At 38.1% G+C, this 15,702-nt stretch overlaps 2 protein-coding genes across 2 annotated transcripts; one reads left to right on the top strand and one right to left on the bottom strand.

Moving 5' to 3' along the window:
* Nucleotides 1-456: 456 nt before the first annotated feature.
* Nucleotides 457-5,105, bottom strand: LOC144705599 (chromosome-partitioning protein, putative (DUF639)). The gene is made up of 11 exons (XM_078578365.1): nucleotides 4,801-5,105; nucleotides 4,476-4,710; nucleotides 3,949-4,096; nucleotides 3,760-3,864; nucleotides 3,477-3,634; nucleotides 3,114-3,279; nucleotides 2,882-3,018; nucleotides 2,098-2,776; nucleotides 1,430-1,542; nucleotides 1,101-1,356; nucleotides 457-873 (listed from the first exon to the last, which is right to left on the bottom strand). The coding sequence occupies exons 1-11, from the start codon at nucleotides 4,976-4,978 to the stop codon at nucleotides 601-603; spliced, it is 2,448 nt and encodes an 815-aa protein (XP_078434491.1). The 5' UTR covers nucleotides 4,979-5,105; the 3' UTR covers nucleotides 457-600.
* Nucleotides 5,106-10,243: 5,138 nt separating this feature from the next.
* Nucleotides 10,244-12,150, top strand: FD3 (ferredoxin 3). The gene is made up of 2 exons (XM_078578623.1): nucleotides 10,244-10,357; nucleotides 11,509-12,150. The coding sequence occupies exon 2, from the start codon at nucleotides 11,529-11,531 to the stop codon at nucleotides 11,976-11,978; it is 450 nt and encodes a 149-aa protein (XP_078434749.1). The 5' UTR covers nucleotides 10,244-10,357; nucleotides 11,509-11,528; the 3' UTR covers nucleotides 11,979-12,150.
* Nucleotides 12,151-15,702: the final 3,552 nt, after the last annotated feature.

Here is a 15,702-nt window from a genome sequence, read left to right as displayed (position 1 = left end):
ATAGAGCAAGGGACAGAAAAGAGAGTGAGCAGAGAATGGCGGATAGAGGGAGGGAGAAAAGAGAGAGTGAGCTAAAGAGAGAATAGCAAGGCTTTAATGCAAGAGGGAGAATAGTGTTCGATTGAGGAGAGAAGAGATAGGCAGTGAATGAGCAAGAGAAGAATGATCAAGAGAGAGGGAGAGAAGAGCGAGCTAATAATGTTTTTTAAAAAGATTCGGGAAAAACCGCACATTCGCACTGCACAGGCCTCTGTGCAGTGTGAGGTGAAATTTTTATGGCGTGTGTCCGATGTACAGTTAGAAATTTGAACCGGACTGCACATCACAACAAAAGTGCATCGGTAGCACGAAGGGACTTTCCCTAATAAGGGGCTGCATTGAGAAATTAGGATCTCATAAAATGTTCATTTTTATGAATTCAAGAGACCTCACTCAATGGGCTTTAACTCGAGGAAATCTTCCAAATGTCATGATTTCCACCAGTTATATATGTATAAGAATAATCTATGTCTAAAATATGAGAAGAAATAAATCATTTACAAGTATTTACACGATGCACTTAAATGAAGAAAAATCCAGAACCCGAAGATTATGCTTTTCTTACTGAATTGGCTTCTGGGCTTTCTTCTTGGGAGGAGAATCTCCTGGGGATGCCGTCGAGGGGTCTTCGTAGGGAAGGACAACAACAGGAGAAGCTGTAACCGCGGCCCAACGATCCTTCAAGAACATTCTGAACTGCCTCACTGTCTCCTGCCGAAATTCTAGCTCCCTAGTAAAGAGATCAAGCAAGACAAAGGAAATAACATACTTAAAAGGAACCACAAACAGAACAATTGCAGCTCCCATCAGCACCAGGGCCACCTCTGTTGTCGTCTGCAACAAATAAATAAAATAATAAGATAAAATTCAGATTTTAGGTAAGAAGTGCATCCACTCTAATTTATTTTCACATCATTTCTCATAAAAGCCAGGTTCTGGTTTAGACGTGATATCCTTACCCTATTATGCATCCAACAAATAATATCATGCATGTAAGAATGGCCAGTAATTATTCATGGACTAACACTCTTATTGACTTCATAAAGAAGCCCTTTGTTTACCTCAGGTTGGCCAGCTAGAACAATGTTCCGGACTTTAAGGAGAGTAACGTTAAGGAGCTGAAGCCGGTTCTCGAGGTCCGCCATGGCCTCCTTAAGACCTATGATCTTCTGTAATGTGTTGGAAGGTGGTTGATCTCTGATAGTCACCTTACCAAATGACCTCCCAAGCCGACCCTGCTCTTTCAGGCCCCTCAGCAGCAGTAAGGCAGCAGCAATGATCATTAAACTCATGGGCAACAAATAGCCCAACAAATTCCTGAAAATGAACATACAAAACTCAATTTTTGGTTGATATCCTCGACTGATTTTTTCAGGGCTTGGGCATTTACCTGAAAATGACTGTGTAGGCGAATGCCAGAAAAGAGATGGTCATGTAGGGATCCTCCCAGCGTCTGAGCTTTTCAAAGCTGGCCGCAGCCACAACCAGAGGAAGCATCAGTTCCTGAATTCCAAGCAAATGGCAATTGCCGGAGTAAAGAAAATAAGCAAATGTCAAATGTCAAATCCCAAACACCAGAAAAGAGAAGGTAATTGATGACGACAGACATACGGTTGATAAATTACTGATGATATCATCGTCAACAGGCATCAATGTCATCATCAACATCAATTGTGCATTGTTTTATTAAAATTTCTGTCAACGCCGTAATCAACTAGTCTGGATGACGTTGATGTTGGCATTGGTCTTGACAGGGTTGTCTATTTTTGAACTCGTATTTAACTAAGTTGATGCCAAACATTGACAGATGCATCAAGCAGATGTCCCATCGATGTCAACCATCTACGGTAACACTATCACCATCAACAGCCATAGCATTTGTCACCGTCACAATATTAATCATAGTCAATAATGCTCAATGACATGGACACTGGCGGTGACCAGTGCCAGACCCAACTGGCCAACCAGGACGAAACCCTGAGCATGACCTTGTAAAGACTGGGTTTAAAGAAATAAAAAATTGTGACAAACTAACTAGTAGAGCCAGAAGATGGTGACCTTGAAGAGGTCTATGTTGCTGGGGATCCCCTGGATCATGGCAGCGTCGATGGTGGCCCGGATCCGGTCAACTATCTGGCTCTTCTCTCGGCACGTCAACGCCGCTCTTTCTACAGAGCTCAGGCCGGAGACGACAAGGTTCTTGCTCAAGATGATTCCCCCCCTGACTGAAGTATTCTTCCAGAAGAGAACTGACAGGTTCTGTGTCCAGGAGGGGGATTTCATCCACTTGTGCAGATATGTGCTCCCGTCCACGTCAAATATGTGGGAGGCTGAAGGCGAGATCTCCAGATTACGTGGCAGGCTGCGATTGGGTTGACTTTGCTTGGTGATCAGCGGTCCACCCCAGAAGTTAACCGCCAGAGTCTGCAAGACGACATCACCAAAAGGAACGGTTCGCAGGTATGAGAACTGAACCAGCTTGGCAGGGTCTTCTGAAAGCCGTCTCATGAATTGGAGGCACTGCAGCCGGGCAATGCTATTGGCGACGCTCTTTATTGCCCTGATCCTGCCCTTTCGGGCCCCATAGACGTGTCTGATTGATGGATCATCATCACCCAGGGGTCCAAACTCTCGGATGAACTCGTAGAGTGATATGATCTCACTGATGAAGGCATGCCAGACATCCCTCCTCATCTCTCCTCCAAAGTCTACGAACTCAAGGACCCAAGTCTGAACCCTGTGCAACAGAAATATTGCTTTGAGAGGCAAAGGAATCAAAAACTATTCTATTTTTTTAATAATTAATAGTTTTTAACAAACTACTGAGAGAATAATCACATACCCTGATCCAGAGGTGACAGAAATGGCCGAATCGAAGAGTTTAGAGTCAAACGGCCCAACCTTTGTTTTCTCTACTCTTGAACCTGGTGCAGAAAGGTCCAATCTTATGGGCTCCTTCTGCCCGCCTACACCAATCCTCTGTGAATGCAAATTAATCAATTACTCGCAGTCTAATAAGAAAAAAAACTTATGTCTGAGGATAATAAGGCCCTCTAGATGCAAGAGAGTGATACCTCGAAATATAAAGCGTGGTCTGTCAAGGTTAAGTTTCCAGGCCATGCAATGTTTTCTTCCCATTTAAGAACAGGTCTCTTCCTACTAGAAGCTAGGCAAAGTATTTCCTCATCAGGTTTCTGAACATTCGGATAACCTTTATACGACTCTCTGTTGTCATGCACCCTAGAGCACAAGAAAATGTGATTACCATGGTTCGTATTTCCAAGAAAAAATGTGATTACCATCGATCAGAGGAAAACTCAGTTGATAAAAAAGTTACAAAGAAAAGTGAAGGGGAAAATTGCGTCTGATTTTTGGAAATCATATTATCACAGAAAATGAGGTAGTATTTGAGAAAATTACAGGATACCAGTTCTCACTTGGAAAGTTCTGAAACATAGGCCGTCCACAGAGAAAACGAAATGCCTTCACCGTCTCCAACTAAGGCCTTGAAAAGATGATGAGCTGTAGGAATATCCGCCAAACCCGCTACCGCAGGAGCAATTCGGAGAAAAGCTTCTTTTCCAACAAATTTTCCCTGCAGCAATAGCAATAAAACCCATGGAATAAAATTTAAGGCTTTTCAGCTTACCTTACAAACTTCTGTCACTGAAAAAAAGAGACATATAATTACGAGTTTCTATGAAACTATTAATGATGTACCTTTAAAGATAAGGTCTCCAGTTGATAAATCTCATCGGTATCCTCACAATAAGGTTTTTCCCAACCAAGCATGGTTATGAAAATCAACCTCCGAAATGCAGAATCCTGGTGAGAACCGATCAGGAATGTGGAGATAAGAAATAGAGGAGCTTCAATTGAAAAACGAAGCGTTGAATATCAAAAAGGTACCTTCAAGCAAGGATGAATATGAGAATTATCTCTGGATAAATATCTAAAGCAACAGTATTCCACCAAGCTGCGTGCATTCCCTCGAAGCGATTCAGGAGCCTGGGCTTCGAAAATCTTCTGCATCTTCTCCCCCGTCTGGCCAATCATCCTGCCAAAAAAAGTAGTTCTTGCGTTGAAGTAGAAAACAAAGAACAAGTATAACAGTACAAAAAAACTCAAAGAGAACAAAAATTTTACAACCCATCTTGCAAAATAAAACTGGGAAAAATCTACATTGAAAGGCCCATAGATCCAACCTCACGAAAGGAATTATTTTATTCATGCGGAGGTAATATAGTTACCCACAAAGATCTGAATGTTTATTCTAGAAGTTTTTCATCTAACAAGAAGACAGTGGATTAGAGAATAACTCGACTAAGATCAATCAAAACACTGAAGCAGGATGCCCAGCCCAAGCAATAAAAATGTTATCATGTACCCAATATTACTCGAGGGAAATTAAAAAGGGGGAAGAGCATTGTAGCTACCGACTGAATTGCTCAATTGAGATGATCGCTTCCAAAGAGAGGACGCCGTTCTTCGTTTTCCCGCTTAGAGTTACTTCAGGAACCTTCATCACAATTTCATCCAGGGCTACGTTCTCGTCATCCGGCGGAGGGCCAGACGGCGTGCCTGGTCCGGGATTGATGAGCGGCCCGGCGAATTCTGTGACGGCCGTCCTCGCCTTGAGAAACCAAGTGTTCAGCTTCTCCTGCACCGCATCTGGGAACGAGAAAGATCCAAGATTTACAAAAATTGGAGGGAAAAAACTCGAGAAAAACCCAAACCCAGAAAATATAGAAATCTACGCGCCTGGATCGATGTTCTGAATTCTCCATTTGCTACCCAATGACCGGCAGATTACTCTCAGCTGGGATTGTGAGGGTGTTCTCCGGCGGCAGGGCACGGAGAACTGCAGCGGATGGAAGCTTGTAGAAGGGGTTGGCGATGGAGCCGGAGTCAAGGGGAGTATGGAATGCTGCCACTGCATTCTCCTTCTTCTTCAGACCTCATCAGAGAATCGTTCAGCCTTCCCTTCTCTCCGGCATGGCGAATTGGCGATGTTTTTGGAACGATGAAAGACGTATGCGAGTGAGATTCTTCGTAAACTATCAAATTTCGTGGTCAATGCTTTCATTGTAGGGTAAGTTCATGCGGAATAAGTAAATAAATGAGAATTTGTAAAAAATCTGGTTCAAGAATACCCACTTGTGATTTCCCAAAATAAGTCTAGATGAATTTCAGGCCTGATGTTTCTCAACCTCAATTGCTTATCCCATTGATTAAAATTCAAGTCACTGCCTGAATCTTTAATTTCTAATCTGTGAAAGTCTGATGTGATCTTTCTTCTTTATCACTCAGAAGAAGTTACTTACATGTTTTAATAAAGTTCAGATCCATTCCAATATATATCTTTGCTTCAAAATATTATCACAAACGACTTATATATCTCCATCTTCCTTCGTCTAATTTCTAATATATTCTCTCTTTTCAATTTCTCCATTGAAAGAGATGGAGTTGCTGTTTTTGGTTGTTAGCTGAAATTCCTGCACAAAAAATAAGAAATTCTAGATATTATACGCGCATTGTCATGTAAGCAGTATTTTCTTCTTTAGTGGAAACTTCTGAGCAGCTTGGAGTTTCCATCATAAATGAATTCATTGAGTTTCATCATTGTAGAGGCATTTGCAGCTGGCAGTATGAATTGATGAATAAAAATATAAGGGAGAGAGATAAAACCCTTATGTAATGAGGATTTTCATTATTCATAGAGCAAAATGCTTCTTGGCCAATGGTCATGAGGCATTAGTCTTCTGATAAAAAAATCGAATGATATGTTTTAATTCCATTAACTTCATTTTAGCTCAAATTAACCTATCTTCATTGTTTCAAACATTACTTTTACTTTTAAAAAGCATATTTGTTTTGACCCTTACCTGCACCCACCCATGATCAAATAGTATCTTCAAGGAACTTCAATCATCCATAAACAAAAGACATCAAAACAGAAAAAATTCAGAAAATTCTCAAAACTGATGAGAATTCCAATCTGCTTTATAGATAAGTTATGTAACAAAATTGATGATTAAAGGATCATAAATCAACATCTAACATGGTTGCCTCAAAAAGACTGGTGAGTCTTCTCTGGACCACAACTCCACACCAGCTCTTCTTAATGGTAGAGTCCTGGGTTAAAGTTCAAGTTTTATTCCTCCTAAGGTCACCGTTTCATCTATTGGATTTCTTTGGGTCTCATACTTCCAATTTGCATTACAACTTATTATGACTTGAGATAGACTTTTCACAAAGTTTAAAGAAAACAATATAATTCCATTAATGAATAATAAAGGGAGGGATACGTTCATAAAAATAGAAATTAATTCAGCCACTCGGCCAGAATCAGGTGACGTGTCTTATTTGGTCATCTCTGTGTGTGCCACATAACCCCCCACATCTTAAGACACGGGGTCTGTACAAACACTCTACAACCAAGACCCAAGACATGCAACTCCTGAAGTTGGTGTGCTAAATTAAATTGTCCCCAAAGAATAAAAATGCCCCTCAAAACTAAATAATTTAAATTAATAAATTAATCGGTACATTAAATAAATTCCAATAAATATGGATTTTTTTCTTAAAATATAAAATATTAAAATTACTATGGGAAGATCCAGAAGATTCTGTTGTTCCATTTAATACATAATATGTTTTATTCTTCTTAAAATAATACATAAATAGGAAACTGTGTGTATGATCACATAATGAAAATATGTATGAAATAAACAATAGGATGCATTAATCAATCAAAGTCACAAAACTTTGACGGTTGACTTGTAAATGCATAATATATGTGCATATTATCAGGTAATTACCAAGTGCATAAGGCATGGGGCTCTGTCAGTTATTCCAAACTTATTCTCAATATTTGTTCTATGTGACTCCTATGGCTCAATTTGGAAATTAAAACATATAAAGAGACTTAATAAGATGTATGTATTCCAAAAGTAAAATGTATCGCCCATCCAATTACACGCTCTGTATGGACATTCGTCAACATTTACACTTGTATGAGTGCCTTTATTTTAGCAAACTTCCACTTTTAAATTTTCAAAATTTCTTGCTGTATTTCTTTTGGAATTTTTTAATCAGTGTACTCTTATTATGATTTTTAATTCCTATGATGTGGCTAAACCCTATCATCATATTCATTAAAAATTGTTTTCCCCAAAATTGGAAACTTATTCACCTAATTTATAATTTGCGTCCAAAATAATATAGACCCATTGGGCCGAGAAATCATGGCTGGATTTGCACAACACGGAGACCCTATTTAGGACTCACACAAGACCCTTCATCTCAGATAACAAAGTTTATCCAAGGGTCTAAAAATGCATATCTGACTAGTCCATCTACAAAGAGTGAAAAAAATGTCAGATGGGTTTTGGGGGTAAAAATGGGATAGAGGGATTACAAAACTAGCCTCTTGGGTAGACAAAGTAATTGGCTTACGTGCCCATGGGGTTCTATTATAATTTAGGAGAGTGAGGTGGACATCTTAGGCATAAAAGTCATAGATGTACTATGTTGGGACAGAATTCAAGGATCAAGTATAAAGAGGGCGCAAAAGATGTTTAAATAGATGAGTCAAATGTTCTCAGCCCGTTTCCTGAATGGATTCAGGGGTCTATTTTATCTTGAAATTCAGACTTGATCCGTGTTTTCTCATATCTTCCAATACAAAAGCAGCTTTCAATTTCAAATGTATGGAGTAAGTTCCACAAATCAGGCCTCTTTTTGACAATGTCCCTAAAAAGGGTTAATTTGGGCCTTTCCTCCTCCTTCAATGTTGGGCCTTCTATTTCGATTCAGGTCATGGCTTTATGTTTTCCTTATCTCCCATTTGAATCCAAACTTTAAAATTTTATCTACCTGAATCCTGGGTTTCAATAAAACTCCATGAATATAGTAAGAATAATCTAATTGATTCAGGAGAATCAGAGTAAGTTTAGTCTCAAAAACCAATAAATTCAATAACATAGGACTAAATAGGTAATTTGTATTTTTCAATTTTCAACCATAAAATAAATAAGTAAATAAATCATAATCGTACATAACTATTACCGTCTATTCAATGTTATCAAATCCCCCCACTTAAATCATTGCTAGTCCCTTAGCAATGTCCCATATTTCTACTTGAAATTTCCATTATCCTCAACACCAAAAATTAATGAGAGTAAAGTGCCGAAAAAATATCAATCATAATTCAAAAGGAATATATTTCATGATAATTTAGATACTCACCTGAGAAGTTCATGTAAGTGAACCTTTTTATCAATTTAGAGCTTAATGAATATGATATGAGTGACCTAATTCTCTCTGGTATTGCTAGTAGGAACAAGTGTGACCTCACTGCTCTTAGTGGAGAAGTGGGCTTCCCATCACTCACCACAAGATCATGCTCTCTCCAGGGTCACTGCTTAGAGCTGGACATCTCCACTATCTTTCCTTCTAGGTGATAACAGGGGATATGCAATATTTTTTTTCTGTGCAAGTACATAAAAAAATGTGAGAAAGAAGAGAAATTAATGCAGGTGATGAGGTTCCTATTTACTCCAAGGGTGGAGAAAGAAGAGAACGTATGTATGGCTAAAAAAGTACGGCTAAAAGTAGGTATATATGATGTGAAGGATTAAATACTACATAATTAGCTTTCTACCAAGACTTTAGAAGAAGGGAAAAGATAGAAATAGAGCCAATAATGATTCTCAAGACAATTCCCCAAGTCGATGAAAGTACAAGAGAAATACAGCACTTTTATTTATTATTTTTTGACTTTTTGTAAAGGGGTAAAAATCTCATAAAATTTTTTAAAGGAAAATACTATAAATGAAACTGTCTTTTTCATGCGCACATAATATTATTAAGAAGGTGTAGCGTGCTCAAGAGGATAAGACAATGGAATGACGTTGATAAGAGCCAGTGAAAAAAATATAAAAATGAATAAAAAACGGAGATATCATTGTGATATGATTTTAAAGTAAGCAATATAGATGATTTTGGGAGTAAATAATATCATGAGTAGTAAGGGATAAGAATGAGATGGGTTCCTATCTGAAAAGGTAGGCCAGGATGTAGGTGTGAAGTGGCAAAATATAGGTAACAAAGGAAAAGAAAGTGTATTAAGGTGGGCCAAAGATAGAAGATTTTGTGCTCAGGATTTGAAGATAGGCATACCCCTTCCCCACCTAGAATTCAATTTAATGAAAAAGTTAGAAGCATAACCAGGAGTCCTACACTAATTCATTCAGTCCGTTCACTCATGCGGTGTGAGTTGGGGGCTATCCCTCATGTGAGGTAGAAGTATTCTTATACTAATTCACTCAATCTCTTCACCACATACTACTAGTATTTTAACCATTTGATTTTTCAGCCCCCAACTCATTCTATTAGATATCCTCACTCGTTAGGGAATCCCACAAAAGCAATTTAAAATCGAAATAGGTATTATTTTGAAAGGATATTGATGCATTCAAAGAGTCTAACTTCCAAACTCATTTTTTGGGATCAAGAATAGGATAAACTCTTCAAGTTAGAGTTTTTTAAAAACACACCATTTTTATAAAACCATTATGCCAATATTGATTAACTGCACAAAGTTTTAAAAAAAAAAGCAAGTAAAATAAACACTTCCGCCTATTCATTTTGTGCTCTGTCCTCCAAAGTAAGGATCTCTCTTGCATTTGTCTTCGTTTTGTCCTGGTGATTATTTCAAAAAGGAAATTTCTGCTAGCAAAGAAAAAAGGACCAAACAAAGGAAGAGAAAAACAAAGGTGACAGAAAAGAAAAAAAAATCAAAATTACTATTACATTTATTCAACAGAGTGAAAGGAAATGCAAGATAAATGCACTAAAAAGAGATTTCAACTCATTACTTTTAAGATACAATAGTTCCTCAACATTTATTTTAATATTTGCTTGTAAGATACCTGGTTCCACTGCTTTTTTTTATATGTTGGTAAGACTTCCACTATTTCAAACAAATAGATGTTTGAAATTTTGATTAGACACCCCAAATCAAGCATGGATCCAGATAAGACCTGCAAAATATTATCATCTCATCAAACTATGATAATTTAATGTACCCCCACATTCCAGACGGTTCCAGGGGTCCCCCTAGATAATATCGCTGTTCCGCACAGGGGTATTTTCGTAATAAATAACATTATGGTTTCCTAGGATAGTCGCTTTCCGTTCTCTTCGAGGGCCCAAGGTGCCGCAGAGCTATAAATACCGTAGCAAGAACCCTCCGTATCTCGCATCAATCTCTCCTACTGTCGGCGCTTTGAGTGAAGTTGAAGCCCTGGTTCTGGTCTGTGCTAGTTGTGAATTTCATCTCTTGCTTTTCTGCGGTTTTTTCTTGATTTTTCCTTCGTATGTTGGTTTTTGATCCGTTCTTGTCTCTCGTTCATGTTGCACCCGTAGTATCGGTTGTTGGTATTCTCTAAATTAAGATTGGTTGATGCGTTTCTCTTGGGTTTTCACTCTGTTTGCGTCCCGGGAGAGATATTTTCCAAAACTAAGTATTTTTTTACCTGGGTTCCGTTCAAGAGAAGTTCCTCTTCCTTTTAACTGTTTTTATTTTCCTCTATGTGATAATTTGTTCTCCGGTTTTTGAGATCCTGATTTGTTTAAAATTAGATATATGATGGATGAGGCTGGATTGTTAACGTTTGTTTGATGGACTCTCGATATCCGAAGAAACTTTGGATCTGCGTGTGTAAATTATGTGACTTTCAAATCAGTGGTATTCCATGGGTCTAGCGATATGATTGTTGCTGATTTTTTTGTGGTGAACGTTTAGTAGTCAAGGTATCCAACGATATATTCATGGATTGTTTGCTGATTCTGCAGATTAAAAACTACGAATCTCATTTAATTGTTGGTTTTCAACTTAAGACTACAATGGTCTTGTTCTTAGGAGCTGATTCTCCTCTCACAGTTTTATTTACGAATAAATGCCATTTTAATGATCGTTAATGCGAGAAATCGGATAGTCTTTTGGGGAAGTCGAGTACAAGGCATCTCTGCTAATCATGCGCGATAGTCAATTACTGATGATTGTTCTTACATGGTTGTTATTTGAATGCAAAAGAAATAGACAGCGCGGACACTTTTTCCATATTTTAACTCTCGTTTTCCGATTTTAGAGTAAGTTTGAAGCGTCATCTTCCTCCATTTTCGCCTATGATCTATTTTTTTGGAGTTTCGAGTGAATTGCTTGGACAATCATGATATGCTTGCAGTTCTCATAAAACTCCAGATATCAACGCAGCTGTCAGCAGATGTGGACAGTTCTCTCCTCCATGATCTTACTTGACTAGCTGCAACACAATGTTACACCATAAACCTATAATACATTTCCTCTATTCTTGAACAAATGTCTTACTCTTGGCACAATGATCTTATATATTTATATGATGGGATGATTCTACTGGGTATGTAATGCATGTCATGATACAGGGCATATCAAATTGGGAGCAATGTCAATCTCTGCTAGCCCTGCAACAGCAGCTATTCCCGTAACAAGGATCCATCAGAGGAGGACCTCAATTTCTATTGGGCATAGGGAATTGGGCCTGGGGAAGAGGAACCGATCCTCTAAAGGCAATGGGTTCAAGGTCTCCGCGTCAGCGAAGACAGTCCACAAGGTGAAGATCATCTCGCCGGAAGGAAATGAGATGGAGTTTGAGGCCCCAGGCGATGAATATCTGCTGGACTCGGCTGAGAAAGCGGGGCTCGACTTGCCTTACTCATGCCGAGCAGGTGCTTGCTCCACTTGTGCTGGTCTTATAGTCTCCGGCACCGTCGACCAGAGCGAAGGATCCTTCCTCGATGACAACCAGCTCAGCAAAGGGTATGTCTTAACATGCGTCTCCTATCCCACCTCAGACTGTGTCATCTACTCACACAAAGAGGGTGACCTCTATTAGCAGATCAGCTCTGTTTCTCTTCATTAGTGTTAGGCCTCCATGACGGAATAAGGAAGATGAAAATTTTCATGTTACTTTCATCTGTATGACAGTTGTAATAATCCCCCTTTTGCAGTAGGGTTAGGCCTTCACAGCCCATAAACAAAAGGAAATGATATTTTTTTTTGTTGTTTTTTAGCGTGTTGGACTGTCTGGATTGTTTTGAGATAATTATTTTGTAGCCTTCCTTCAATGTGTAGCCTACACGACGAGAAGAAGAATAACTTGTTCCATTGTGTCTTTCTCTGGGGCCCTGTTTCTGAGTTTTTCTTCTGTTTTTGGTTCCTTAGTCTCTTGACAACTACTATAGTCTCCTTTTTTCAGTAGGGAAATAATAGTTGTTTTCACTTTGCGTTTTTTTTCTTTATTTTGCATTTTTGTTCTTTATAGCCTTTTGCCTCTCTTGCGATGTTTGCGTTTCTTGTAATACTGTTCTCTCAATTGACTACCATAATGACTTCCCTTCCTCGTCTAAATTAGATATCCACGTTAAAATTAACCTAGCTTTTCTCCCACTGTGGAGCTTAACTTAAATTTTTTCCATATGCTTCTCCCTTCCTCTCTGAGATGTCCACATGCAAGTGAGAGGGACTTGCGAGTACGCAAACCATTGCCTCTCTTATTATTTTTTTTGTTTTGAAGGAATGCTTTGCTTACTTCAGTATCATTTGGGATCTAATGGTTAAAAAAATTGATGGTTAATTATGAATTTGTCAGGAATGAACGATGAACAGTGTATCACTCGAATGCATGCCTACAGTGTCATTTTGGATGTACTGGTTGCACCAATAGAAAAAGATTTAAAATATGGTTTTCACAGGACTGAATTATGACTCGTATATCAGTCTAAGGCATGCGTACAACAATGTCTTTTTGGTTCTAGGGGTTACAAAAATAGAAGTTAAAGGTTAATTATGAATCATGAATGAATTGTCGGAAGATTAACGAGTCTAAACTTGTAGCTTGACTATTTTGGGTTAGCAGCACAAAAAACGCATTACATTATTTATCTAACGGATACTATATTGCTGTTAGGAGAAAAGTCAATAATTGACAATATTAAATGTTTACTAGGACACATCTTTCTGTCGATACTTTATTACATTACTTCTTATTACAATTTTATGTATTCTTTGCATGTAATTAGAATAGCGATTGGTTGGTTAATGACAAATCATTATAATCTTCTGCCTGATGGCCTCAAGATAAACCCTCACGAAATCATTAATTTAGTGACAAATCATAATAAATGTATAAAACACACCACACTGATTTAACCCTAAATATAATTATCTGTTAAAGCCACGAAAATTGGAAATGTAAAGGTTACTATTATGTTTACAGCCATATACATGCTTCAAGTTGTGGATATATTATTAAAATGTACAAATATTATAATTATCTGTTCGAAGAATCCTTTCAAGATTATCTCTTCATAAATAAATTTATGATTTGTTTGTGTTTTAAATTTATGACCCAACCATATGGGAAATGATTTTTTATAACACACGTAATTATGTTCAGTTTTATAGGATTTATGAATTATTTAGTTTTCATAACCGTATGGGTGATTTTACATAGATATTTATGTGAGATAATAATATTTGTCATTAAAGGTTATTTAGTTATAGTCAACATTCAATGTCCTATCTGTAAGATGTCCTTTCTGTCTCAGGTTGTAGTCAAAACTAGTGATCGCTCGTCCTGATACCAGTATCGGATGACGGTATCAGGACGGATTCTGCATCGGATACCGGAAAGGGCATTTTCGGTATTTTTTTTTCGATATCCGGTTATCAGATATAGATATCGGATATTGGTCGCTACAGCGACGATATCCGTCCCGTTGTTGTCATCTGCCTCCATCTCAGGTATAGGATGACGACATCGGTTTTCGATGTTGGATATCGAATTTCGATATCAAATTTCAATATCGAATTTCGATATCCAACATCTCTAACATAATTTTTTGTTTTTTTATTTGATATCAAATTTCATATTTGGTGCCTTTGTGGACGGTGGATGGTGTGGCTGTCGGTGGACGGGGGGCGGTGGCATCAGCAGAGGGCAGCGACGGTGGCATCGGCGGACAGCAGACTGCGGACGGTGGTAAGTTATTTTCCTGTTCTTCCCCTCTCCCACTCCCCATATTCCCCTTTATTCACATATCTCAGTTCAAAGTTCAAACGCTTCCCTTTCTTCCCCATCTTCGCCTTGGAATTCATTTCTTTTTCTTCCACTATTCCTCATCTTCTTCTTCCGCCAATTCTCATCTTCTTCTTGTTCATTAAAATGCTGAATTTTCCAGTCCGATTGCATGAATTTCAAGAATTTGATTTCACCCTACTGACAGTTCGATGAAAGATTACTACTATGAATGTTTTAGCGTGGTGATGAAATCAACTAACCCAAGTTTCTTAGCGTAATTTATTTTCAAGTACCATTCTCTTGATCTTTATGACACATTTATTTTTTTCAATTCCTATGGTGTAATTTCTCTACGTAATGAGTACATCTCATTATTTTCTCTGGATGGTTTACATACTAAGGTTTGCAGTTGGGCATGGGTTGCACCAGCCCAAAAAATAGATATGAACGATTCACGAAACAAAGCATTCTTTGATTGCGGAAATCTAGATATGTAATCAGCATTTCATAACTGGAGGTTTCATGGATATGTACCTGAATAGATATTTCATCACCCAATTTTTTTTTGAAAGAATTTTATCACTTAATCGGGACAAAACATTTTGTTCTGTTCGACTTCTTTTGAGTTTCTTATATCTTTGGCATTCCAAAAACTGTATAATTTGTACTAGCCAATATGTTAATCAAGATCTATTGTGATCGCCCAACGGGCTTGCCAAGTAATGATCATTTGCACCTAAATGATACTTATTGCACATAAACGCTTATGATTGAATGCAAACAAGATGGAATTTTCCTAGCAGAATGTGACACTTAATTTTTCTTTGTTATTTTCTTTTACATTACTGCTCAGGATTTGGATAAAAATAAAAATTTTCTCCTTCTGAGTTTTCCAAATGAATTGGTCTGTTGCTGCTGTATCTTATTTTCCATTCTACCTACCACTCCTCCGTTTTTTAATTTCTCTCCTTCTACCTTCTTCTTCACCTTTTTTTTCAGCTCTCTTCTTCTCTCCTCTTGCTCCATGCTCTTCTATTCTCTTTGAGTATTCTTCCCCCCTTCTACTCTTCTGCCCTCTTCTCCAAGCCTGTCTCTTCTCTCAAATTTCTTCCCCTATACTTCTTTCCTCTCACAATATCTTAAATTTTCTCCTCTTGAGTTTTCCAAATGAATTGATCTGCTGCTGTTGTATCTTTTTTTTTATAGTGTTCAATTTCTTTATAGTGTTCAGTTTTTTTATTGGTTTTCTTAATTGTGTCTCATATTATCTGCGTACGTAGTTGCAAATTGCTATACCTTCTTTACAGTTTTAAGCATAGTGCATCAACATGCGTCGATGTTGATACTGAAATTACGCTTCTCAGAAGTCAGAACCATGGTCCACCTAGAGGTAGTGCCCACCCCAAGACAGCTCTGGGGCAGGAGCCAACTGTCCTGAAGGTACGGACGCATGAATATCTCGTGCCGTACAGAGTCACCCTCGTTTGAACTGTTCAGTCGTTATCGACTACTTCGAACACATTGGTGATGGGTTACT

The sequence above is a fragment of the Wolffia australiana genome, chromosome 7, assembly GCF_029677425.1.
Source record: "Wolffia australiana isolate 7733 chromosome 7, ASM2967742v1".
Lineage (NCBI taxonomy): Eukaryota > Viridiplantae > Streptophyta > Magnoliopsida > Alismatales > Araceae > Wolffia > Wolffia australiana.
Note: the sequence above shows the minus strand (reverse complement) of the source record. Positions and strands in the feature narration are given on the sequence as shown.

Excerpts from the sequence above, each read along its gene's own strand:
- LOC144705599 (XM_078578365.1), bottom strand. The coding sequence starts at position 4,978 with ATGCAGTGGCAGCATTCCATACTCCCCTTGACTCCGGCTCCATCGCCA. Across the intron at positions 4,097-4,475 it reads TCAATTGAGCAATTCAGTCG|GATGATTGGCCAGACGGGGG; the intron begins GTAGCTACAATG and ends TTTTTTTGGCAG. Across the intron at positions 1,357-1,429 it reads GCCTACACAGTCATTTTCAG|GAATTTGTTGGGCTATTTGT; the intron begins GTAAATGCCCAA and ends GTTCATTTTCAG.
- FD3 (XM_078578623.1), top strand. The coding sequence starts at position 11,529 with ATGTCAATCTCTGCTAGCCCTGCAACAGCAGCTATTCCCGTAACAAGG.